At 47.4% G+C, this 26,977-nt stretch overlaps 2 protein-coding genes across 4 annotated transcripts; one reads left to right on the top strand and one right to left on the bottom strand.

The window, feature by feature from the left end:
* The first annotated feature begins 8,114 nt into the window (after positions 1–8,114).
* c11h2orf49 (chromosome 11 C2orf49 homolog) lies at positions 8,115–13,968 on the top strand. Its single transcript, XM_056290001.1, has 4 exons — positions 8,115–8,232; positions 9,120–9,265; positions 12,149–12,410; positions 12,510–13,968. The coding sequence occupies exons 1-4, from the start codon at positions 8,122–8,124 to the stop codon at positions 12,564–12,566; spliced, it is 576 nt and encodes a 191-aa protein (XP_056145976.1). The 5' UTR covers positions 8,115–8,121; the 3' UTR covers positions 12,567–13,968.
* A 1,203-nt stretch (positions 13,969–15,171) lies between these two features.
* Positions 15,172–22,347, bottom strand: LOC130120535 (four and a half LIM domains protein 2). Of its 3 annotated transcripts, none has more exons than XM_056289112.1 (6): positions 22,072–22,347; positions 20,746–20,911; positions 19,781–19,955; positions 17,334–17,503; positions 16,480–16,666; positions 15,172–16,375 (listed from the first exon to the last, which is right to left on the bottom strand). In XM_056289112.1, exons 2-6 carry the CDS (start codon positions 20,899–20,901, stop codon positions 16,224–16,226), a joined length of 840 nt encoding a protein of 279 aa, XP_056145087.1. In that variant the 5' UTR covers positions 20,902–20,911; positions 22,072–22,347; the 3' UTR covers positions 15,172–16,223. The 3 variants fall into 3 exon arrangements, with proteins under 3 accessions (XP_056145087.1, XP_056145088.1, XP_056145089.1); XM_056289113.1 differs by lacking the exon at positions 22,072–22,347 and adding an exon at positions 21,661–21,793; XM_056289114.1 differs by lacking the exon at positions 22,072–22,347 and adding an exon at positions 21,045–21,283.
* Positions 22,348–26,977: the final 4,630 nt, after the last annotated feature.

The following is a 26,977-nucleotide window of genomic DNA, read 5'->3' as shown; positions in this document are numbered from 1 at the left end:
GGAAATGGATGCCAAAGCCGATAAATGTGACAGATTCATCACAAACTGTAAGCCAGCAGCTACTTGGTCCACTATTAACGGCTGTTTTAGCTCGTTTTCTTGTTTAAAAACACTACCAGAGGGTCAAGTTAGGTCATCTCTACGCCATGTGCTCCTCAGGTGCAAGGGAACAGTGATGCTGTAGCTTAAAAGCCTCTTTCCGTAACACCGCTGTTGACAAACTGTGGAGGTTACTGCCGTGGAAATGTTTCACACCAGCCAATGTCCGCTTGCTTCACCGTCTCATCTCTTGTCCTCAACTTGGCTCCTGGGATTTCTCCTCCCTCTATTTAACCCCCTCTCCTGCACAGCTGGGTCTGTAATCCCCCATCTTTTTTTCGTTTGTCGAAGAAAACCCCGAGGAGGATTGTCGTATCGTTGACGACCAAAGAGGATTCTGTCCCGCCGCCTCTTGTCAACTGCCCGGCAGTTTTGACGACATCCTTGTGAGATGTTAATGTTTGTACAATTGCTGTTCCTGTTTCTTAACGATGTGCTTTGTGCCGAAGGGACAAAGTGTGTGTTGTTCAATGGGTGTTTTTGTTTCATAACAGTTCTAATGGACACGGGGAGGTTAAAGTAAGAAGCGAGTGAGAGACTGAGGCAACGGGTGCACATGTGAGTGACCATGTTCAAATATTGTCTGTCCTAACTTCTGAAGGAAAAAAAGAAAGTCGTACAAGTCATGTCATGGAACAAATTGGACTGGGTTAATACGTGGTGGTCTCTGACACGAAACACATCCCAACCTGCTTCTGCAATGTGAAGAGATGGCTCTGTTGCTGGGTTCTGCTGAATATTTCTACTGATTGTAAATGAATATCTATACATATACATCTCCTTTGTACTAGAAAACAATACACAACAGCTCATGCGTTGTATTTTCACTCCCCATCCACCGCCGTGGCTGGCTTAATGCTGAGCAGAACATTTCTAATCTACAAATAAGTCTATACAAAAATCTTTTCTTTAACTGTGATGAATCACCCTGATGGCACAGCGGTGCAGTGGTTAGCAGGGTCACCTCACAACAAGAAGGTCCTGGGTTCGAGCCCTGGGTTAGTCCAGCCTTGGGGGTCGTACCGGGTCGTCCTCTGTGTGGAGTTTGCATGTTCTCCCCGTGTCTGCGTTGGGTTTCCTCCGGGGGCTCCGGTATCCTCCCACAGTCCAAAGACATGTAGGTCAGGTGAATCGGCCATACTAAATTGCCCCTAAGCGTGAATGTGTATTTGTCGGCCCTATGATGGACTGGCGGCCTGTCCAGGGTGTCTCCCCGCCTGCCGCCCAATGACTGCTGGGATAGGCTCCAGCACCCCCGTGACCCTGAGAGCAGGATAAGCGGCTTGGGTAATGGATGGAATCCCCTTGAACTGGACAATAGAGCAGGGTGTGGGGTCTTCATCCCAAAGATGTTTAGCAAATGACTCGTCTACTTCACGGGACGCTGGCAGAGAGGCATGTCATGGTGCCGCCCTGCACATTTACATTATTAGGCACCAACAAAGAAGAAATAACACACAGACCTCTCATGGGGGAGAAGCTTCACTTTACGTCTGTCATTTGTAAACTCTCTCTGTAAAGAATGTAATGTATAAACATGATGAGTGATACGCCAGTGAGGTCTGGATTTTATGTGAATTGACTCAGCTCTGCAGGACAGGTATTGACTATAGCAGTGTTTCTCAGTCCAGTCCTTAGGGAAACCCTGTCCTGCACATTTTCATTGTAACCCTGCATAGGTAGGCCTGCAATGTAGTTATTCAACCAATCCACACTTGATTATGTCCAGTTTGACACAGCTGACTTAATTGGGTGCTATAATGGGCTATAATGCTATATTTGGGTGGCACGGCAGCCCAGTGGTTAGCGTTGTCACCTCACAGCAAGAAGGTCCTGGGTTCAAACCCTGTGGTTATCCAACCTTGGGGGTCATCCCAGGTCATCCTCTGTGTGGAGTTTGCACATTCTCCCCGTGTCTGCGGTGGGTTTTCTCCGGGTGCTCCGGTTTCCTCCCACAGTCCAAAGACATGCATATTAGGGTTAATACCCCTGCCTGTGCCCCTGACCAAGGCATGGCGGGACGAGCTGGAGTTGGTCCCCGGGCGCTGCACAGCGGCTGCACACTGCTCCTGGCTACACAGCTAAGATGGGTTAAATGCAGAGAGGAATTTCCCTACGGGGATTAATAAAGTATCTCATAATATATATATATATATATATATATATATATATATATATATATATGTGTGTATGTATATATATATATATGTATATTTATATGTATATATGATTTGTTTAGTGACTACAAGCATGTCTACCTATGCAGGTTTACACTGAAAATCTGCACAATGGTGTATTTGAGGGTTGGGTTGGGAAAGACTTGATTATACCCATTTAAGGCAAATTACCTTTTTTCCAACTATAGACCAAAAAATTCCAACTATGTCGACACTGCGGCAGGTCATAGGTCAGTCTGCATGTGTGAGCGCTCTGCACGTGTGGCACGTGAAGTCGAAAAGACACGAAGCTGCTGTGCCTCTCGCAGCAATCCATCCTGCAGTTAGTGACATCATGTATGCACAGCGAATAACAAACAAACAAACAAACAAACACAATTATGACGGCCCTAATTGCCACACCTACAACATGCGCATGATGTCTCATCTTGTGCTCATGTGGCGTTCATGTGACCCTCATCTGACTGAGTAACAAAATTGTCCCCGCACGTTGTGAGATGGACGGGAAAGAATAGCCCGAATTAAAAGCTATATTTAAAGCCTAATGTTTATCTTGTCCTCTGCAAAATGAATAAGTACGTGACAGAAATAACCGTGTTTTTCTCCACCGTCTCGTCACCCGCTTTCCTCTGCACATACATTTGTTTTTATATCACATGAAAACGTGTGTATGGTGAATATACTATATGTCTATGTAATTGGTCGGCGTGCATCTGAGTGTCTTGTCTTTTATCCATTTTGTTACCAAGCTACCTTTCATCAACCACAGGAGAAGGTTAAAATGAGTAGAATCTTCCGTGCCGGGCTCGTTGCATTAATTAACGCTGTACCTGATGAGGGGGGTTTAGGAACGAGGGCAGACTTTGAGATCCAGTGATGCAAAACCGTCCCGTTCACATTTAGACGCGGCGTGTGACAGTGAACGTCACAGTCCTAATGCAGATCGCATGTTTTCTTTGCCGTCGTAAATATCCCACTTAAACGAACACTTTAACTTTGTTCTATGTCTAACAAGTCATTTAATTACCCAAATTGCATCAACTCTAATGACTATGGAGCTGCAGTAATTTGGGAGAGTCAAGTGTGGCTGTTTGTCTGATCGCCGTGTTAAAATCTGAGCCATCGCAGCAGAGATGCTTGTTTATTTATGATGGTGTGAGGAAGACACAGTGAAGGGGAGAACTCAGATATTCTGTAAAATAAAATGTAAGCCTTGACTGTTACTATGACTTTTTTGTTTTGTTTCTTTTTAGATTCACAATAACTTGGTCAATGTTATATAGTCATTTGAATAGGATTAACAAAAAAATCTAAGGCTCAATCTATGATTTTTTTGTGCATTTGCTGGCCAGTCTGTGAAGGATTCATCTGGTGGGCTACTTGGTGTCCCATCTATGCGTATTACCTTTAATGCGGTTCTTAATAAAGGAACGGGGTTGAAGAGGGACGTTGAGGGCCTGAGGCCTGCTTCAGCTGCGAGGGGTTCAGAATTCACTAATCCCAAACCTAACATTGGAGTTCTCCCAAGACAGGTCCTTGAAAGAACTATTATGAGCAGGTATAAGCTGGATGTTTTCCTCTGAGACGTTAAGAAGTGTTCATTTATCAATGTATACAGCACACACACACACACACACACACACACACACACACACACACACACACACATACACACACATACATACAGAGACAGGTGACAAATGAAAGGAAAAACCAACTCTTAGTAAGGTGTTGGACCACCACAAGCCTCCAGAGCAGCTTCAGTGCTCCTTGTTATAGATTGTACAAGTGTCTGAACCCTACTGGAGGGATGGACACCATTCTTCCAGAAGATAGTCCCTCCTTTGGTGTTTTGGTGGTGGTGGTGGAGAGTACTGTCTAACACGTCGGTCCAACATCTCTCATAGGTGTTCACCTGGGCTGAGATGTGGTGACTGTGAAGGCCACAGGACGTGATTCACATCTTCATCCTCATCAAACCATCCAGTGACCCCTTCGTGCCCTGTGGGTGGGGGCATTGTCACCCTGGAGGAGACCACCCCCATCAGGACAGAGGTGTTTCATCACAGGATAAAGGTGACCTGTCACCCTGGAGGAGACCACCCCCATCAGGACAGAGATATTACATCGCAGGATAAAGGTGACCTGTCACCCTGGAGGAGACCACCACCCATCAGGACAGAGATATTACATCACAGGATAAAGGTGACCTGTCACCCTGGAGGACACCACCCCCATCAGGGCAGATGTTTCATCACAGGATAAAGGTGACCTGTCACCCTGGAGGAGACCACCCCCATCAGGACAGAGGTGTTTCATCACAGGATAAAGGTGACCTGTCACCCTGGAGGAGACCACCACCCATCAGGACAGAGATATTACATCACAGGATAAAGGTGACCTGTCACCCTGGAGGACACCACCCCCATCAGGGCAGATGTTTCATCACAGGATAAAGGTGACCTGTCACCCTGGAGGAGACCACCCCCATCAGGACAGAGATATTACATCACAGGATAAAGGTGACCTGTCACCCTGGAGGAGACCACCCCCATCAGGGCAGATGTTTCATCACAGGATAAAGGTGACCTGTCACCCTGGAGGAGACCACCCCCATCAGGACAGAGATGTTTCATCACAGGATAAAGGTGACCTGTCACCCTGGAGGAGACCACCCCCATCAGGACAGAGATATTACATCACAGGATAAAGGTGACCTGTCACCCTGGAGGACACCACCCCCATCAGGGCAGATGTTTCATCACAGGATAAAGGTGACCTGTCACCCTGGAGGAGACCACCCCCATAAGGGCAGATGTTTCATCACAGGATAAAGGTGACCTGTCACCCTGGAGGAGACCACCCCCATCAGGACAGAGATATTACATCACAGGATAAAGGTGACCTGTCACCCTGGAGGAGACCACCCCCATCAGGACAGAGGTGTTACATCACAGGATAAAGGTGACCTGTCACCCTGGAGGAGACCACCCCCATCAGGACAGAGATATTACATCACAGGATAAAGGTGACCTGTCACCCTGGAGGAGACCACCCCCATCAGGGCAGATGTTTCATCACCGGATAAAGGTGACCTGTCACCCTGGAGGAGACCACCCCCATCAGGACAGAGGTGTTACATCACAGGATAAAGGTGACCTGTCACCCTGGAGGAGACCACCCCCATCAGGACAGAGATATTACATCACAGGATAAAGGTGACCTGTCACCCTGGAGGACACCACCCCCATCAGGGCAGATGTTTCATCACAGGATAAAGGTGACCTGTCACCCTGGAGGAGACCACCCCCATCAGGACAGAGATGTTTCATCACAGGATAAAGGTGACCTGTCACCCTGGAGGAGACCACCCCCATCAGGACAGAGATATTACATCACAGGATAAAGGTGACCTGTCACCCTGGAGGAGACCACCCCCATCAGGACAGAGATATTACATCACAGGATAAAGGTGACCTGTCACCCTGGAGGAGACCACCCCCATCAGGACAGATGTTTCATCACCGGATAAAGGTGACCACTCAGAATAACGTTGTATTCATTTGCAGTGACCATTATTTCTGCCCCTTTCCCACCAAATTATCTCTGGTTCTTGAACCGGTTCCGTTCGAGACTGTTGGAACCTTGGTGGTATTAGCGAACCAGTCCGCGCTTCCACCAGTTTTGAGCGGAACCGTTGTAATCAAGGATGCACGTCAACGGAGGGCGCTGCACAATGCACGTAGTTTCGAAACGCGTCAGTCTTTTTAAATAAAGAAGCATATTGAATAAAACTCCTTGGGTGTGCGATTCTTACGTCGTTTAATGGTGATTTTAACATGTAATTTGTTTTTATTAGCGCGCCCCCCCCCAAAAAAAATGGTTGCGCCTGCATCCCAGCCTTGGCCAACTATTCACTTTGGTCAAGTCAACCGTGTCAAGCCAGTTGATGCTTGGATTTCTGATGCTCGTCTATTCTGGGTGTTACGGTACCGGTGCTTGGCTCGACCGAACAGTCGGCTCAAGTTCAGTCAGCCCTCAGAATTGAATCGGTTTATATATAGTTTGTTTCCCCCTTTAAGACGTTTGCTGACATATTCATTGGAGTCCTGTTCAGGACGGCCCTGACTATAACCATGTGAAACTTTGAGTTATTTTACTGCTCAGTTTTTGAGACAATAACACATTTACACCTTGAAATGGCTTCTCTACTGAAACTTGGGGCGCTGTAAGAACACATTGCTGCATCAATACAGGATTCCATTGAACATTTCAGCAAAGGTCTTAAAGGGGAAAGAAAAGGAAGTTCAGATATGAGCAGTGGTATAATGTAATTTGAGCTGACTTTGTTTGGCCTCTCCAAGCACTGGAACCCTAACAGTGCGAATAGACGCGTATCAAAATCCAAGCAGCGGCTGGCTTGAGCGGGTTTTTGCAAATGACGGCTCACTTGACGGCAGTAACATCTTACTCGTCCTAGAACTACTTCTGTCTTTTCCTGAAACCCAGGACATGACCAAATCCTCACCAAGCATTCATGGGTGGATTACCACACGGGCCTACCGGGCCCAGGCCCAGGGGCCCAATAAGGGCTCAGGGGGCCCCTAAGCCAGAGCCTCTGCCCGAAGTCGCTGTTATTGTCTTTGCATTTCTTGCCACATACTCAAAGGGCTTAGTCATTCGTGTCAACAGCAGAGCCCCAAAAGTCCTGCTGAAAACTGAAGGAAACTGCAGGTGAAGGTTGGTTAATATGCTGTTGGGGTTAAATGTGTATGCGCGCTGTAAAATTTAGTCATTGTGCTGTTAGCTGCAAGTCAGTGTATCTGCCCTGCCGGGGGTGGGGGGGCTGCTTTAGGCGTCCGTGTCCAGGGGCCCATTGTCTCATAATCTGCCTATGCAAGTACTGGGTTTCTTCGGCAGACCACTGCACACTCTTTTTTTTGTGACGATTTTTCACTTGACTTCTCTTCCATTGTTGCCTTCGCCATCTTTCCAGCCTGGAACAGCACACGGCCACACGGTTCCCACTTCAGATTCTATTCATTTATTTATTGGTTCCAGCCGCAAACCAACTTATTCAACTTATTTTTGGTTGAATTTTTCCAAAATTAGACACACAGACCGGAGTGGAACCCGTTCCATGTTGGTGGAAAAGGGGACAAGTGGACCCAAACTATGCCCCCCCCAAGCATAACAGAGCAGAGAGAGAGAGAGAGAGAGAATTTTGAATTTACAACTGCTCTTTATTTAACAAGAAAACAAACTTCACCAATGAATAATGACATCATCAGACATAGTCACTACTTTAAATTAACGTGCTCAAAAAGTTCAACTTCCATCACTGCTTGGCATCCTGTGCATCATGTTCTTCATAAATGTTATGTGCATTATAATTCTGTTATCCTCTTTCAATGTTGTATTATGTAAATTGCGTGAACACAACATCCATTGCACGCTGTCCGTCTTGGGGGAGAGATCCCTCCTCTGGTGTTCTCCCTGAGGTTTCTTCCTGTGGTTTCTCCCTGTTAAAGGGTTTTTAGGGAGTTGTTCCTTATCCGATAAGAGGGTCTAAGGACAGGATGTTGTGTTGCTGTTAAGCCCACTGAGGCTAATTTGTAATTTGTGATATTGGGCTTTACAAATAAAACTGATTTGATTTGATTTGATCACTGAACCAAGATCAATTCAGAGAGAGAGAGCGCGCGCGCGCATAATGCTGGTGAAACCACACATCACACCAAATCAACGTCGTTCTGTCATTAACGTCTGAAAGACTCTAACTCCCAGAGGCATCGCGTCACCGTCGGGGCGCTGTGCATGCTGGGAGTACGGCTCAGCTTCCAAGATGGCGAGCTCCGCGGGACGAGATGAAAACGACAAATCTGCTTCAAACGCAGATCTCCTGCTGCACCCTGAGCTCCTGTCGGAGGAGTTCATGCGGATCATATTACACGAGGTAAGCGTCCGTATGAGAGACGCATGAGGAGACCCGCCGTTTCAGGGTTTGCCGCGGCAGCACCGTGTATGTGTTGGTTAGCCAGCCCGCCCGCCCGCCCGCCCGGCCAGCTGCCCGGCCGGCTGGCTGGCTGGGCGGCAGCCGGCCGGCCGGGCGGGCTGTTGTTATGCAGCCGGCTAACTGATCCACCACGGCTTTCTTCAGCAAACCTGTTCTGATCCCGAAATTGCTTATTTAGATCACCGATGCTGCCGCAGTATCGGAAGTTAGTGGTTGATTTTTATTTATTTATTTATTGTTTACATGTTGAGCTGAAACCACAGGTATGGGTCTAGCGTGGTAAAGCTGATTGCCCTATTAAACAAAACAAAACAAATAAACGGGACGCATCACGCGGCCGGTTTGAGGGAGGAAAATGATGCCGTTTCTGACCTGAAGCGCACATGACGATCACACCCCCCCCCTCCCCCGTTCTGCTGAGGGCATCAGCGACGCGGTGGGGGTCCGGCACTGTCAGCTGGCCTCCACCCTGTCACACCGCTGGCCATCATTCACGCCGAACAATTCGCCCACGTCGCGGAAATGTTTGTCGTGACACGGCTTCGCGATGGCCGACATCACGACGTGTGTTGGGGGCCTTTAGCCCGGTAAAATATGACGCAAGTGTAAAGACGACACGTCGGCGTCAGCCAACTAAAAGGCTCAGGGTACACGTCTGAGAAGCTGGGCTGAGATGTTCCACTGTAACCTGCAGTCCAACCTACTCCACCACCACCACCACCGTCATCCTTATCCACACCCCTTCTTGTCCTGTGTATGCATGTCTGTAGATGGAGACAGGCATGGTGTTTTACTTACTCTTGCATATTACTTAATGTCTGGGGCAGAAAAAGATCCCAACCAGAGAGGAAGAACACCGCCATCAGCTCACACAGCTTTACCTGCAACATGTCATGCCGCTGCCGCAGAGGACACTACCGAACAACCGATGGGGTAAGAGGATGGAGAAGAGCCGAGGCCAGCGAACAAGCAGGTAAAGAACTTAGCTCTTGGACTGGTATGATTTTGTTGATGGATATGTGATAATTCAAATGTAGCCAGTGATGTGGATGTTATTTTTGTATTCTAATGCCATGGTCCATTCACAACCCAAGACCGTGAAACAAAATTTGCATGGATTTTGTATGATTTCAAACAGCTGAAGAAGTATGTTTTTAGTCTCACTTATGTTAGGCTTTGATATAGTCAACTGTGTTGAAGGCAGACATACTGTGGGTACTGTGTCTCCGAAAGGAAGCGGACATCTTCGCAGAACTAGCAGAGAATACTGCAGGGACCAAAATGGCAACGCTGGGGCGCCTCGCTGGCTCACTTGGTAGAGCGCATACCACATAAGGCTGAGTCCTTACCGCAGCGGCCTGAGTTCGAATCCGGCCCGGGCCCTTGGCTCCATGTCATCCCCTCTCTCCCCCCTGCCTTTCCTGTCTCTCTCGACTGTCGCTATCGAATAAAGGTGGACAATGCCAAAAATAATCTTTAAAAAAAAAGAAAATAGCAACGCTGATAACAAAATCCAACACACTGAGGAGACGGGCAAAGGACACGAGAGAGCAGTTACTATTGCTAGAAGGGGAAATTGATAAGACGGCTGATGAGCTGTGACACGTCATGAGAGACATGCGTAGCGTCCATTGACAAACAGGGTCAAAGCAACTTCAGATTGTTTGTGCCAGAGAGGGTCTGAAAAGGAAGTACCCGTTTGGTTTAGATTGTCAACTTTTGTCCTTTCTATAGAGCCCTCTTATGTATATTTGATACTATTGTTTTTCATTTGACTCGGTCTAGCACCACAGTTTTATTTTTGTTAATCAACAAGAAGGCTGTTGTCAGCTAATTTGCGCAGAAAATTGCTTATTCATATTCAGTAAAACTCAACAACCGACAACAGTGCGTACTGTCTACTGTACTGTCTTCTTTTTTTCTGAAATAGTATTTTTTTCCATTTAGAGGTAAAGTGTACAGAGTGAAGTATCCAAAACTACAACACTGATTAGAAGTAATTTGAAATTCCCATTTTATCTTTTCCCCTTTAAAATCTCCCTTTATATTCCCATATCTAGTATGTGTCATATGTTTTTTCTCAGTTGCAAGAGATGGCTTAGGCAGTGCTATTAAGAAGCTAGGGGGAGCTCAGCTTCCCCAGAATTATCACTGAAAAAATTTAACCTTCAACAAAATCATGATTTCTTTGGACAGGAACTACTGGCAGACATTAAAACTCACTGCTACAAGCCTGACTTATGTCAAGGAAAGACATAGGATGAAGGACCAGAAGCAGGGAAATTATTATTAATTCAGAATTCATATTGGTTTTTTTAAACGTTCTTGTTATGAATTTTATTTCTGCTCGTTCCTCTTTCGATACCAACCAACATGGACGATCTTGGCGTGCAATAATATGCGCTTACACTCGCATGCTTGTTTTTTTTTGTGTGTGTTTATCTGGTGTACTGCAAGATACTGTAATACTCGTTGAGGTGGAAAAATTATTATTTATTTTCATTGTCAACTCGCTATGAATTAAATCTATAACGTGTTGGTAAAATACCAATCACGAAATCGCCCAGACCCATGGCGCACGTGATGAACGTTGCAAGCTCGTCCGACTAAATGCCCCTCTCAGGTCATTCATAAGTGAATTGGCACAATTTGCGACACATAGCCCACAGCGGCAGTTGCACGGCGCCATGGGGGAAAAAAGGTTATAAGTGCGGGTTTGAGATCCTCTGTCTACCAGCCACAGCTTATAGGCGCACGAAAACACCCTTTTGATTCTGAGATGTATGACTGGGATCCTCATAAACAATAACAAAACAAACATCGAATGTTAATCTGTGTATTATTCTGCTGCGCCATCTCAGTTTGGTGACAACAGTGATAACGTATAGGCCTAATAGGAAATTTGATTGTAATTTTGAGTCAATTGCTCACAGTTGAATAAGGTTCATTAAGTCATATTTTGGTAAGATGAGGACTTTCTTATGTGGAAGTGCCAGTCAAGCTGTTGGGTTAAGCTAATTTTGTTTTATGAAAATCCGAGAAAATGTAGCTTCCCCATACCTGATGCCCTAGCACCGCCTATCGGAGATGGCCATATATCTTGTTAAAAACTCGAGCACAGAGTGTCTGGGTAGCATGGCAGTCTGTTCCATTGCCTACCAACACAGGGATCACCAGATCGAATCCCGTGATACCTCCGGCTTGGTCAGGCATCCCTACAGACACAATTGGCTGTGTCTGCGGGTGGAAAGCCGGATTTGGGTGTGTGTCCTGGCCGCTGCACTAGCGCCGCCTCAGGTCGGTCGGGGCACCTGTTCAGGGGGGAGGGGGAACTGGGGGGAATAGCGTGATCCTCCCATGTGCTACATCCCCCTGGCGAAACTCTTCACTGTCAGGTGAAAAGAGGTGGCTGGCGACTCCACATGTATCGTAGGAGGCATGTGGTAGTCTGCAGCCCTCCCTGGATTGCCAGAGGAAGTGGAGCAGAGATCAGGATGGCTCAGAGAGCAGGGTGATTGGCTAGGTACAATTGGGGAGAAAAAGGGGGAACCCCCCCCAAAAAAAACAAAACTCTGAGCACTAGTATGTACCTGTACGTGTTGAGAAACTGAATCGGGTATGTAATATACGTAGATGCTCATTGAAATGCCAGTCAGAGAGATCTGAAGTAGCTGCTGTAGCATTTGTCTGTCAGTTAGCATACCTTGCTAACAAATTTGCTAAAGTCATGTCCAGTTAGGGCGACCTTCTGTGTTAGAATGTGTAATGTTTTTACACTTTAAGAGGTTGGTGCCGCATATTGTGCTGGCTGAGTTTATCCATATTTTATTGTAATTGTTGCCTGATCATTTTCCAGCCCCACTAGCGACCAAAACAGGAAGAGACCCCCTATCGTGTTTGATGGCAGCTCCTCTCACCACAGCTCACTGAAAGTGAAGAAACCAGAAGGAAGCACGGCGTCAGCTGCAGTGACTGACAGGTTAAAACTGCCTCCTTCCGCAGACCTGTCCAATCCTATCCGCCGTCTGTCTGGCACCACAGCCTCCTCTTCCTCTTCCACCAACTCGTCTATCAGCGGCACTCACACAGCCAACCTCAAACGAGAGGCGGACAACTCGGTATGGAGCTTCACTCACTGTAGACTTGTCACCTGTTTTTCTTGTGTTTTCTGACACTTATAGTGAGGTAATGTTTCTTGTTTCGCTCCATTTTCTCAGGGTGTACTGAAGCATCCAGAGGTGAAGAAAAAGATCCAACATGTGACGTGGCCTTGACCTTTTAACTTTAACTAAAATGGAAGGAATCTCTTGTCTGTCTGTATGTTTGTATGTCTGTCCTTCAATTTTCTCGACACCCGTTCATCCGATCGACTTCACGCGTGACGGGTGTATCGCTGAGGACCCAAGGAAGTGCCGTGTTGCGTGCGAGTGAAGTTATTTGGAGGAGCAGTTGTCGAGAAAACCAAAGGACAGACATACAGACAGAGACGTTCTTCTCGTGGTGACCGGACAAACAGCGCCACTCTTCTCTCCCTTCCACATTGCGGTGGGATCGGGGGATTAAACCCGAACAGGCGCTGCACTAATCCAGTAAAACCTGAGAATCCAGGTTCGATAAGAGTGACCACTGCATTCCTGAGAAGTCACTGAAGAGTTCACTAAACACCCTCAGTTTCCTTCCTTCCTATCAGGGAAGCTGCATTACTCTCTGTATCGCATAAAGAAGTGGACACCTGCACTGACTGCCCTCCCTCCATCCTGAAACCTGACCCGGAACTGACAGAGTAAGGTGGTGCTCAGAGGACGTTTCTGGGGTCATGAATTCTCCCTGTAAGTCTTCACATCCTCAAGTGCCCTTACATCAAGTGATCAGGAGAATCCCCATGAATCCCACACATGGAGACAGTGGAACACCAAAGGAAGCTTATGATGTTCATTTTCTGGGATTTCATGGCCGGAACTTTGGTGCAGTTACGCCCTGCACATCTAATTTCAGTGCGCATGCTGGACTGGTCAAGGGGTCTGCCGGAATTTGATTGGATTATCAGAGGGACAATGTGAAGAGGGTTTATAAATTATGGCATTGACATGTTCAAATCTCTTGTCCGGATTAAACACATATTTGGAAATGGATATAGGGAGGTCTCATTTGTATATCACAAATTACAGATTTGCCTCAAGGGGTATTTGTCTGAGCCTCAGACTTTCCAACATGATCAGTGAATACCCTACAGGAAAATCAAACTAAACTTTGTTAAAATATAGACTATTTGGGCGTCCGGGTAGCGTAGTGGTCCATTCTGTTGCCTACCAATACGGGGATCGCCAGTTCGAATCCCCGTGTTACCTCCTGTTTGGTCGGGCGTCCCTACAGAACAGACACAATTGGCCATGGTTGTGGATGGGAAGCCGGATGTGGGTATGTGTCCTGATTGCTGCAATAGCGCCTCCTCTGGTTGGTTGGGGCTCCTGTTCGGGGGGAGGGGGGAATAGCGTGATCCTCCCACGAGCTACGTCCCCCTGGTGAAACGCCTCACTGTCAGGTGAAAAGAAGCCGCTGGAGACTCCACGTGTATCGGAGGAGGCATGTGGTAGTCTGCAGCCCTCCCGGATCGGCAGAGGGGGTGAAGCAGTGACTGAGACAAGCTCGGAAGAGTGGGGTAATTGGCCAAGTACAATTGGGGGGGGGGGGGTAATAATAAATAAATATATAGACTGTTCAACTACTGACTTGTAACATTTGAAAGTTTCTAGCTAGCACATACAAATAAACTGATAGAAAACACAATGTGGACTGAGTGTATTTCAGATGGTCTGTATGGGGTCCTTTCTGGGGAGGTTTGCATAAACTAATCTGTTGTGGGAGCTGTCCGGCTTGCGTGGTGGTCTATTCCATTGCCTACCAACAGGATCGTTGGTTCGAATCCCTGTGTTACCTCTGGCTTGGTCAGGCGGTCCCTACAGACACAATTGACCATGTCTGCGGGTGGGAAGCCGGATGTGGGTGTGTATCCTGGTCGCTGCGCTAGCGCCTCCTCTGGTTGGTCGGGGCGCCTGTTCTGGGGGGAGGGGGAACTGGGGGGAACAGCGTGATCCTCTCACGCGCTACGTCCCCCTGGTGAGGTGAAAAGAAGCGGCTGGTTGACTCCACATGTATGGGAGGAGGCGTGTGGTAGTCTGCAGCCCTCCCCGGATCAGCGGAGGGGGCGGAGCAGCGGCCTGGGTGGCTCAGAAGAGTGGGGTAATTGGTTGGATACAATTGGGGAGAAAACGAGGGGTAAAAAAGCCCCACACAAAAAAAACGAAAACTAAGCTGCTGTATCACAAGTAGGTCAGGGGCTTTGACTGATGCTAGCTTAGTGTTGTGCGTTGCTCATAACTTGGAATAAAACCTAGAAATAGTTTTTCATGTGATTTTGGCAGCATGGAGTTTACCACATCGTCCCAACTTCATTTTACACCAGCTGATAAGGACAACCTAACTCTGTTTTAGGTCAACATTTCAGATAAGGTGGGCGGCGCAGTGGTTAGCGCGGTCGCCTCACAGCAAGAAGGTCCTGGGTTCGAGCCCCGGGGTAGCCCAACCTTGGGGGTCGTCCCGGGTCGTCCTCTGTGTGGAGTTTGCATGTTCTCCCCGTGTCTGTGTGTGTGTGTGTGTGGGCCCTGTGTGATGGCCTGGCGGCCTGTCCAGGGTGTGTCCCCGCCTGCCGCCCAGTGATTGCTGGGATAGGCTCCAGCATCCCCGTGACCCTGAGAGCAGGATAAGTGGGTCGGATGATGGATGGATGGATGAATGGATGAATGGTTATGTATGAAGGGATGGATGGGTTTCAGATAAGCACTAGTAACCAAAGAAGAAACACAAGCTCGGTGAGGAGTGGACAATGTCTCTGAAGCGTTTTATTGGGGTTTTACATTAACAGACTTAGCAGGCAATGTCTTTGAAAATCTATGACAGAGATGAGCATTTTACCACGCTACTCAAACCAGGACCAGATTCCAGGTCTCCCGATCCAGTTTGATCCAACACCCTTCTTCAAATAAAGGCTAATCTTTTTTTTGTTTTTTATATATAATTAGAAAAGTCACGTGATCCTTCAACATTTCTTCATTTTTCTGGAACTTGAAAATGATGGCTGTAAAGGAGGAACCGGTTTTCATTTAGGGGACACGAAAAAATCACTGTGTCACCTGTAGGGGCGTCTTGACCCCTGCAGTGTTTTACTCTGTGTGCACTGTGTGTGTGTGTGTGTGTGTGTGTGTGTGTGTGTGTGTGTGTTTTCATCGGGTCAAAAGCCTGCTGGTGAGACACTGAATCTGCCCCTTGCTGTTTTGTAGCGTGTTTAAACTTGACAAGATTTTAAAATGGATTTCTCTTAACACATGTCATTTCATAGCATCGAAAACATTAATTGCATTCGTATTTTGTTTGCTAATCACAGCACTCATGCACAAAACAACAACCTGGACGTTGCGTTATCCAGCTGGTACATGCGGAAAATACTGCTATTGCACTCAAAAGTTAATAATCTATGTTAATAACGGGGGGAGGGGGGGTTTCATGCCAAAACAGCTTGTAGGGGGAAAATGCTGCCTAAAATGATTTTTGAGTACACGTTTTTCTACACATGAAAATGTTACAGGTTCATAAGCGAGGCCTTAAAGATAGCTTGTGTGCTTTACATTAATCGTAGCAATTTAATCAGCAGTTACTGTTCTCAAATAGCAATCGACTTGTGTCTAATTGAGATGAAGTGTCGTTTCAAACTGCACAATTCTTGTGGTTCTGCATTTGCGTATCATATCTAGCAGGGTGATGGAGTTATGCTCTTTGCTCTGATTCTCTCTCTCTCTCTCTCTCTCTCTCTCTCTTTGGTCATTACGTGGCCATCTAATCCTCATGTCTGTCAGCCGACAGTTCTCCACGCCACATCAGATGTCCTTGCCGCACTCCGGGCACAGGATGTCGTCGCGCTCGGTGAGGAAGCCACGTCCCACCAGGGAGATGGAGCACTTCTTGCAGTTGAAGCAGTCATTGTGCCACTGGCGCTCCTCGAAGGAGATGTACTTGCTGCCTCCAAGACCTGAAGGAAGGGGGGGGGAAACGAAGACCGGATCAAGACCAGCTAACAGGTAAATAGTTTACAAAAGGTGAAAGGGGGGGGGAGTAGACAGGAAGTGGTTCTACCGCTAATGGGGGTGGTGCAGGAGGCGCACTTCTTGGCATACAGGTTGCAGAAGCAGTTGAGACAGTAGGCAAAGTCATCGCGGGAGGTAAACCGCTGGCCAGACAGTTGCTGCTTGCAGCTGGTGCACAAGAAGCAGTCCTTGTGCCAAGGCTGCTCGCGGTAGGTCACCCCACCCGTGGTGATGGGCTGAAAAGAGAGAAAGAGGTGAGCTCCTCACAGGCAGTCATCTGCATCTATCTCTGTCATGTAAAAGATCATTTCATTCTTTCAGCACCTGGGTCTAAGTTTTCCACCCCCCCCCCTCCATTGTGCACATCAGTTATGATCTCATTTTATTCACCGGCCTTGTTGTGGAGGTCTTGGATATGGGACCTGGACTCAGCTTTACAATGGCGTCTTATGGGACAACTGAACTCACGCATCACACATTTGGAAAATTCCAATTTAACCCCATTATCTAAAGCACGTATTTGGAGGTGAAAGTTAAAAGTTGTGATGTGAGATGTCCAATATGATCAATGGTGGAGGACGTTGCTGATCTACTTCCTGGTTCACCCTGCAGGAAGTAGCAGCCTATACTTACCATAGTAACCGTAGTAACCATCCATAAACTAGCCGGACAGCACCATAGAGAAGTCATAGATAATGGACAGTCATGGACACAGTCTGACTGAGACCCTAGGGGGGGGTTCTTGTTTAAAGGACACGTTTAACACTCCTGTTCACTTGTCCCATAAGACACCGCTGTAAAGCTGAGTCCAGCGGTGGTCCTGTGTCCAACATCTACAGAATGGAGCCGATGAGTATAATAACCGGTGTGAATCGACTGCCTTTGGCGTTGTGAGCATCTGACCTTCTTGCACTGCACACACTGCATGGCAAACTGCTTCTCATAGCAGGGGACGCAGAAGTTGTTGTTCTCCTTGGGGATGAAGCTCTTGGTGCCGATGGGCTGCTGGCACCTCTGGCAGGTGAAGCAGGTCTCGTGCCAGCTGTTCCCCTTATGCTCCATCTTCCTGGAGCCTTTCAGCAACAGGGAGGGAGAGAGGAGGGTAGAGGGGTAGGGAACAACAGCAATAGGACACAAATCAAGGACTGATGAATGGGTTACAGCGGGTAATGCAGACTGTGAATGAAAATGCCGTATGTTTATGTTATACCAGCAGTCTGTGGTTCGTCTATAGTTCTGTTTATTACATCTATTTAGAAACAGGATTTTCCATCATGACAAATCTAAAGAGGACGTGAAAGTGTAATTCAACCTTAAATCACTTTTTTTACCTGTGGATGGCGACCTGACACCACCTGCCAATATCAGATATCATTTCAACATTGGCCCGGAGAACTTTCCACTATAAGAAAACCTTGCCCTGCCCTCTTTCTATTGAAAAATGTCCCCCTTTTGCACCGCCGGTTCCTCCCTGATCAGTGACTTATAGCGTAGTGGTTTATTCTGTTGCCTACCAACATGGGGATCGCCGGTTCGAATCCCCGTGTTACCTCCGGCTTTGGTCGGGCGTCCCTACAGACACAATTGGCCGTGTCTGCGGGTGGGAAGCCGGATGTGGGTATTTGTCCTGGTCGGTGCACTAGTGCCTCCTCTGGTCGGTCGGGGCGCCTGTTCGGGGGTGGGGTGGGTGGGGGTGGGGGGGATGGCGTGATCCTCCCACGCGGTACGTCCACCTGGCGAAACTCCTCACTGTCCAGTAGACTCCAGCTGCAGCAGCTCCATCTGGAGACCTCCATGCCCAGACAGCTGTGCTCTCAGACAAGCCAATGATGTGCCAAGAACTCGTTGCTATGCGGCCTCGAGCTGCTGCAGCTGGAGGCTTCTCTCACTGCCAGGTGAAAAGAGGCGACTGGCGACTCCACACGTATTGGAGGAGACGTGTGGTAGTCGGTAGTCTGCAGCCCTCCCCCGGATCGGCAGAGGGTGTGGAGCAACGATCGGGACGGCTCAGAAGAGTGGGGTAATTGGCCGGGTACGATTGGGGAGAAAAGGAGGGGGGGGGGAGCATCTAGCAACCTGGTTCACAGCAGCTAAAACGGATTTAATTTTTGGCCCTTGTATAAACTTTAAATACTTTTGGGTTGGTGCTGGGTCTAACCCAAGGCCAGCAGGTCAAATGTGGGAAAATCTCCCGCTTGCAGAAATCAGGGCGCGTACACCTCTATGCCACCGGTTGTAGAGACAAACCCCCTCCGTCCACTTCACTATCCAACTTGTCCAAAGCGTGCGTGCGTTATTCCTTTGAAAAAAATCAGCGTGCGTATCCAATCAAGGTAGCCAGACCGGTGCTCAATACAGCTACTCACGCCAGCCAAGCTAAACTTACTTAACGAACCATTTCAGCTTGTCACGCTTATTACACCACTCTAAATGGACATATTATGCAGCTGTAGAAAGATCTTTTTTTTAAATTCTGCATCTGCATTTCTGACTTGCTCTAATCACATTACCACAAGGGTGCGTCGCTAATGTAGCTCGTTCTGGCCCATGATTGAGTAATATCCATGTCAGTGCATGAAGATGTCATCAACTAAGAAACAAAGAAAACTGCAAATGCCAGAACATTGCCCTGTGATTTTTATTGATGGGCATGACCCCGGAGAGGAAACACAGAGACACCGGTGGAGTCACCCAGAGACTCTCTCAAGAAAAAACCAAAATGGTGGATTTGCTTAAAAACGGCGTGTCAAGTTGAGCCACACAACTGTGTTAAGTAACTTCTTAGCAGCTTGATTCATCAATACGTGCTCAGTGAATTAGAGGTTACTTAGCAGAGTTGCATGGGACCGCTCGACAAAACATTTTTATGGAACTCCAACATGGAATTTTTTGGAGCGTTGGAATTTTTTTGAGTTTTGGAAGTGGACACTTGTCTCTCGTGTGCACTGAAGTAAAATATTCCTCGGTCTCCTGACACATTAACATCTAAATGAGGAACAATGCAGGAACATTGTCAACCAGCCTTTTGCCCTCAAGTCCAATGGGCGTCTGCCTCTTTCCTGCATCACTCGTCCTGCTTACTATACTGCAGCTTCTGGTCTGTCCATGTGTCCTTGATGACAAATGGAAGTCTAGAATATGAAAGTGAGGCCTGTTGTTTGTCTGACTTGTCGTCCCCAAATGGCCGAGATGCACATTAGAGTCGGTCAGGACTATACATTGATCTCACTTGTACGTGCTGACAGATGACTATTTCCTGAAATTGATTTTAGCATTGGATTTAACTTGCACTGAATATTGCCTGAAAACCTAAAAGCAAGGCGTTGGTGTGTGCATGCTGCCCCTCCTACCGGGCATGATGGTCTTCTTGCAGCTATGGCACTTGGAGGAGTACTCATTGGAGTAGCACTCGGTGCAGAGCAGCTGCTCATCCTTGGTGGAGAAGGGCTTGTCCACCAGCGAGCGCTTGCACTGGAAACACTGGAAACAGTCTTCATGCCAGTGACGGTCCTTGTAGGACAGGTCCTGCAAGGGCACCGGGTAGAATTACTGCAAAGCTAAATTTGATCGTGACCTGTGCTAAAGACAGAATGTGTGTGTGTGTCTGTCTGTGTGTTCATCTACACTCGTGAGGACCTAATGTCCTCACAAAGACAATAACAGTCTGGTCCACCTACCTTGTGGGGATATTTTTAAAAGTGCCCACGAGGCTATCCTCATGGGCACCTTTTTCAGGGCTAGCGACTGGGTGTAGGACTAGGGTTCCGGTTGGGATTATGGCTATGCTTGGGTCTGATGCTAAGATTTTCATTGGGCGTGACAAAGAGGGACAGGATTAGGAACGAGTATATTAGAGGGACAGCTCAGGTCGGACGGTTTGGAGACAAAGCAAGAGAGGCAAGACTGAGATGGCTTGGAGATGTGTGGAAGAGAGATGCTGGGTATATTGGGAGAAGGATGCTGAATATGGCGCTGCCAGGGAAGAGGAAACGAGGAAGGCCGAAGAGGAGGTTTATGGATTTGGTGAGGGAGGACATGCAGGTGGCTGGTGGTGTGACAGAGGAAGATGCGGAGGACAGGAGGAGATGGAAACGGATGATCCGCTTACGGGAGCAGCCGAAAGTAGTAGTAGTAGTAGTAGTAGTAGTAGTAGTAGTAGTTAAGCTTGGGTCTAGTATTAAAGTTATTGGGTTATCATTTGGTACTTTTGGGGTCATTTTAGGGTTAAGGTTAGAGTTTGGGGTTCGGGGAAATTCTTGTCCCCACAAGGACATATAAGCAAACGTCATTGTGAGTGCGTGCGTGTGTGTTTTACCCTGGTGTTGCAGCCAATGGGCTTCTTGCACTCCTCGCAGGTGTTGGAGTACAGGCTCTCATAGCATTTCACACAGTACGGGTTGTCCTCCCGGAGCACATACTTCTTCCCGAACAGGGACTCCTTACAGTAGTGGCAGTCGTACCGTTCAGTCATGCTGGCTCACCTGAGACAGATGGGAAAGGACAAGAGACACAGAAGCGAGGGCTTTGTCAGCTTTGGGTTTGTTTTTTTGTGCTGTTTTTCTTTCCTCTATCAATTTAGTGTCAAATCTGATTTTCCGTGCAGACGGCGCATGCCTTTTATCAGCCCATGAGACTGCTTCATATTCCTGGCAGCAGGAAGCTGGTGACAGGTAGGAATGCCCGATTATTCCAACATATGAAATTACCATTACGGCCACGCTGAGTCGTGATTTACGGCCGGCTGAGTGAACAGACGTCACCGAGTCTTGTTTACCTTCCACACAAAGGCGTCCATGTACATCCTGGACGCTACACACGGACGCAGCGCCTCACCGCTTGGAGACATTACATCGCATAGTGTTGGACAGACACAAAGCATGGTCCCGCCGGGACGCTTGTTGCTGCCGTTTTACGTTTAATCTCGTTGTTTTACCCCCCTCAGCGGTCCTTCGTTTTGCTCCCGGTGTCAGGCGTAGTAGGAGGTGATGGATGAGGGAGGTATAAATAGCTCCTATCAGTCAAGCGTTCAGAGGGAGACTGTCCTCTTTTGCCCCGCTACACATTCCAGCTCTGACAACGCCACCGTGCACAGACCCATCCATCAGCCCACCTCCAGCTGTCAGCGCCACGCCGACCCCCCCCCCCCCCGTGTGTGTGTGTGTGTGTGTGTGTGTGTGTGTGTGTGTCTATAAGTGGGGTTGAATGGCACTCTGTAATAATGGCTACTCACGATTTGCAGCTGTTAGCAGTCTTCCCCTGTTAAGCCCCTCTGGTTATCCCACACAGTTCCCAAACAGCCTCCCTCTCTCTCTCCCCCTCTCCCTCTCTCTCCCTCTCTCTCTGTCGACCAAGGAGAGCACGTGTGTGTGTGTGTGTGTGTGTGTGTGTGTGTGTGTGTGTGTGTGTGTGTGTGTGTGTGTGTGTGTGTGTGTGTGTGTGTGTGTGTGTGTGTGTGTGTGTGTGATACAGAATGAGCGATAAAGAGAAAAAGGAGTAGTTTCCACACTTTCGCCTTCTTTCTTCTTTCTCCACCATGCTCACGTTTACACACATCTCACTCTCTTCCACCCCCCCCCTCTCTCTCTCTCTCTTCCATCTGTGTCTCCCCAGCCATGCTTTGACCATATAAGGAGGTAAAAACCTGAAAAAGTCGAGTTCCTCCTCAGATGAATTCCTTCTCTCTCTCTCCGTTTCACAATTTTCTGCTTTTCTTTTCGTTTCTTCCTGTGGAGCCACTTCCCTTGCATTCTCATTGGCTTTAATCACACATTCCTTTGTTTTTTTCTTCTTTTTTTCTTCTTCTTTTTGTTCTGCGATACCCGACCTTCTCCTAAAAGTGTACCTTCATCTACTCCTTCCCTATCTCGGCCCGTGTGTTTGCTCGGTGTTGTGTTAGGTGATATCAGCCCGGATGGGACGTCTGCCATCCATGGCCCGGGACTGCTAAGGTGGTATGGGGAGGGGGGGGGGTGTTAGGGGAGGAACACGAGTGCTAAAAGGAGTAAACTGATGAAAACCGTTTTAACGTTTCTCCGGATGAGATCATGTGCCCTCTCCTGTCATCTGACTTTCCTTCCTCCTCTTCCTCCTCCTCCTCCTCCTCCTCTAACATTCTCATTGTCTGATGCTCCCACCATGACTCACCTAGCTTATATAAGGATTTGTCCGACTCCTAAAAATAAAAAAAGGCCGACTTAAACGACCACAAATAAGATCTCCAGCTATTTCAGAAATGTCAGGCAGCTGTTTGCAGAGTCTCGCTGCTCTCTTTGATGCCGTCCCATCTGGGGGCTGCTGAAAGCCAAACTGAGCTGCAGCCGGTGGGATTCCAGCGAGGCACCCGACGCCTGTCAGACCCCCAAACATATCAGCGCAAAGGTACCAAATTGGTCTTGTAATATAGTGGGGGGGGGGGAGTTACCCTAATAATACATTTAAGATGAATTTTCCACGAAAGATTTTTTTTTCTAACGTAATTTTACATTAGATTATGGATTTTTTTTCAAAAAATTTTTGGAGTTGTGAAGAATAAGAACAGGACTTCCCATCCCACCATAGAATCTTGCTGCTGGATATGATTAAGAGAAAATTGACGGTCATGTTCCACTAGCTATAATAAACATTTACAACATGATGGCCACTTGCAATTCCACCCACATGTTCGAAGTAGACGTGATTGAATGACGGACCTTAATTGTTTTGTTTTTTTTTACTCCAGCTGTTTGTTCATTTTTGGGGGAAATTCCAATCGATGATAATGGCAAACGTAAGATAACAGCTTCGTAAGTGGATAATTCAATAAACCTTTGCCGCCAACTGGATCACATGATTGTAATCCTTGTGCTATTTTCCAAGTTAGTAATTTAACAAGGCTGGTTGACCACGACTGTATCGGCCTGAGGAGATATTTATCATGTGAGGACGTCTGACTTTGATTCTCATGTTCCTCTCTCTCAAACTAGCTCTAAATTCAACGACCTTTCGATCTTAAGAGCATTAAACTACACACTGTCACCATCCCCATCTGCGCTGCACACACACACACACACACACACACACACACACACACACACACACACACACACACACACATACTGTCCAGTGTGTGCTGGAGCAGCAGTGAAGAGGGGATGAAATTAAAAACATGTTGCCCCACACACCAAACCAAATATTAGTTTTTATTTTTAGATGAATAATCCAGGGGCCTACTGCAGCTGTCATCTTCATCTGCTCACAATCCCCCCTGCACAGCTAGCGGGCGTCCACACAGGCCAAAGAGCCCCCATCTTATGACCGTGACAAATGGTTGGAGGGGCAGTTTACGCCACAAGAGCTACAATATATCAGAATACAACCTACTTACAAATCACAACCAGTCCACTTCATGATACCCTGAGAAGATGTTATGTCAAATTGTTTTTCTCGCAGATCAAAGAAGGTTGAATCAGTTCACCTGGATACAACGTTTATTGACAGATACGTTTCATCACTCATCTGAGTGATGAAACGTATCTGTCAATAAACGTTGTATCCAGGTGAACTGATTCAACCTTCTTTGATTTAAACGTTGTATCCAGGTGAACTGATTCAACCTTCTTTGATTTAAACGTTGTATCCAGGTGAACTGATTCAACCTTCTCTGATTTAAACGTTGTATCCAGATGAGCTGATTCAACCGTCTTTGATTTTCTTGCCTGGATTATTCAGCATGCATCAAGATATTTTTCTCACAAGCTTGCCTAAAAAATAACAAAGAGCAAAGTCGCGTAACAGACTGGCTCTGGTTGGGACAATGCATTATCATGTATGTGCATGATGTCATACATTTGTCAGCACTGATGGACTTTCAGCAGAGCCCCTCAAGGTTCATAACCTGTCACAGTCCCATTTAAAACTCCCTTGTCTCATGTGTTTAAATTAAGGGTCCGGGACAGCTTTGGCTGGCTGTGCAATAATTTTCCAACACCAGCCTCTATCCACAGATTGTAGCCTATATCTGTCCTCTTCCAGTCTAGCAAGTAAATGGCCCTTGACCCCTGCACCCCATTCCTATCTCAGCGCTGGCATGGCATCTGTGACACAATGGTGAGAGGGATGCCCCGTGACACGAGACTCTAATGATAGCCAGTTATCTCAGAGGAAAGGGTATGCTTTTAGGGAATACCAAAAAGAGACAGGTAAATGGGTGGCTCGTATTTATGCACCGGTTGCCCCTCTGATAGACCTCTCTGCACACATGCCGCACACCACGAGTTGAGCTGGATGAGCCCGATGCTGTGTGTGTCTCACGCCTCGGCTGTGACAGAAAACATCTAGTTCACTCCCCTTTTTAGACCGTTTGAATTTGGACTTTGGCTTAAGGACGAGAGCTACGCTGCTGTCTTTCAATCTCCTGGTTTTTGTACAGCATGCACCTGCATGTTGCTGCCTTGCACAAGAGCATATGGCAGTGTACTGTCTCTAAAAGAGTGATACGACGCTACTGTAACAGGTTATTTTCTTGCCCGGTGCGGGATTTGATACGAGGTGTATTGCACCACAAGGCGACATCACTAACTGCTCGGCTAAAGGGTCAGACACGTTAGCTAGGGGCTAACGTGTCTTATTAGTAGTTTACAGTCGTCACCCTCCCCGGAAGCGCGCCCTCGCGCTTTGTTATTCCCGCGCTCCGAAGAGACTTCTGAGGATCTGCACACTTCCGGATCCCACCGCTGCCACCAATGTAATCGGTTATTTTCTTGCCCGGTGCGGGATTCGATACGAGTTGTACTGCACCACAAGGTGACGTCACTAACCGCTCGGCTAAAGGGTCAGACACGTTAGCTAGGGGCTAACGTGTCTTATTAGTGGTTTACACTACTAAATGCAATGCTTAACGGCCACCTCTAAGATTCAGAAACCAAATGGCATAATTTTCATAGCACATTTGAAGTAAATGGAAACTGATGAACAGAGTTACTCTGTTGCTTAGAGTGTCCACATTCATTATGTTTTAAGAGTTAACTTTCTCATACAGTTTAGGAACACCCCCACTAAGGGAACCGTAACTCAAATGCAATTGCTGTTATTTATACCGAAATATCTAAACATCAAAATGATGCTCGGTGCCTCCAACCCTGTTTTTTGACCCAATTCAAGATCAAAATGTCTAAACAAAAGTCAGCCATACATGTCGTCTATACATCAAAAAGGAGTTGTCAGCTCCATCAGGGAGGTTTGGGTGAAGTTGGGAGTGAGAAGGAGGATGGAAAGGAAACTGCAAAGACACATGGAGATGAACCCTGCCAACAGGCTCTGAGCCTGTTCGGTCTTTAAACAAATACTGGCAGGATTTAATCAAAGGAGTGAGTGCACAGTTTGTTGACAGAGGACAGAGAGTCTCTAAGACAGCGGAGGGAGAAGTGGAGGTGGACCGGGTGAAGAAGTAGCTAAACTGTTGGGGTCGTAGTGGAAGTTGAAAGAGGGAGTAAGTGGGTGGAAGGGTGGAGGGATGCGGGTGGCGGATGAGGGTAAGAGGATGCCAGTCAGAGGACAGCAAGCAGCTGTGTTCCAGAGAGTGGAGAGGAGGGAAGGAAAACTGCAAGAGAAAAGGATGAATGAGTGAAAAGACAGATGATGGATGGATGGATGAATGGATGGATGAGCAGATAATGGAGCTGTGAACACAGCTGGGTCTTACCTTCCCGTCTGAGGAGTGAGTGTCTGTCTCTGAGCCCCGGGGCAGACTGAGACAGAGGACCGCGGGTTAGCCGGAGTTACTCCTGATTGGACACGCCACCCATTGGAGGCTAATTGAAATGAGGGGAGGGATGAGGCAGTCTTTTTTGAGATGGTCTATAAATACAATGGCACTACACAGAGATAACCTCGAGTCCCGTCTTTCTCTCTCACTCACTCGCCCAGCCGGCCACGCCAACCAGCCCACACAGCCCTTTTAAGGTTAAGTTATGGTTTACTCACTCACTCACTCACTCACTCACTCACTCACTCACCCACTCGCTCAGTTGTTCACTCATTCATTCACCCACTCACTCACTCACTCACTCTCAGTTGCTCATTCGTTCATTCATTCACCCACTCACTCACTCTCAGTTGCTCATTCGTTCATTCATTTGTTCATTCATTCACCCACTCACTCACTCACTCTCAATTGCTCATTCGTTCATTCATTTGTTCATTCATTCATTCACCCACTCACTCACTCTCAGTTGCTCATTCGTTCATTCATTCGTTCATTCATTCACCCACTCACTCACTCTCAGCTGCTCATTCGTTCATTCATTTGTTCATTCATTCACCCACTCACTCACTCTCAATTGCTCATTCGTTCATTCATTTGTTCATTCATTCATTCACCCACTCACTCACTCTCAGTTGCTCATTTGTTCATTCATTCGTTCAGTCATTCATTCACTAACTTGTTCATTCACACACTCATTTGCGGACTCACTCATTCGCTCTCTCAGTTGCTCACTCACTCACTCACTCACTCACTCATTCATTCACTCATTTGCTCTTTCACTCACTCACTCACTCACTCACTCACT

The sequence above is a fragment of the Lampris incognitus genome, chromosome 11 (assembly GCF_029633865.1).
Source record: "Lampris incognitus isolate fLamInc1 chromosome 11, fLamInc1.hap2, whole genome shotgun sequence".
Classification (NCBI taxonomy): domain Eukaryota; kingdom Metazoa; phylum Chordata; class Actinopteri; order Lampriformes; family Lampridae; genus Lampris; species Lampris incognitus.
This window is presented reverse-complemented; position numbering and strand designations above follow the sequence as displayed.

Bases quoted from the DNA above. Each gene is read 5' to 3' on its own strand.
- c11h2orf49 (XM_056290001.1), top strand. From the start codon at position 8,122: ATGGCGAGCTCCGCGGGACGAGATGAAAACGACAAATCTGCTTCAAAC. The intron at 8,233-9,119 runs GTAAGCGTCCGT...TGTCTGGGGCAG, and splicing joins TGCGGATCATATTACACGAG to AAAAAGATCCCAACCAGAGA. The intron at 9,266-12,148 runs GTAAAGAACTTA...ATCATTTTCCAG, and splicing joins CGAGGCCAGCGAACAAGCAG to CCCCACTAGCGACCAAAACA.
- LOC130120535 (XM_056289112.1), bottom strand. From the start codon at position 20,901: ATGACTGAACGGTACGACTGCCACTACTGTAAGGAGTCCCTGTTCGGG. The intron at 19,956-20,745 runs GTAAAACACACA...GTGCCCTTGCAG, and splicing joins CCATTGGCTGCAACACCAGG to GACCTGTCCTACAAGGACCG. The intron at 16,667-17,333 runs GTCAGATGCTCA...CTCTCTTTTCAG, and splicing joins AGTGTGTGCAGTGCAAGAAG to CCCATCACCACGGGTGGGGT.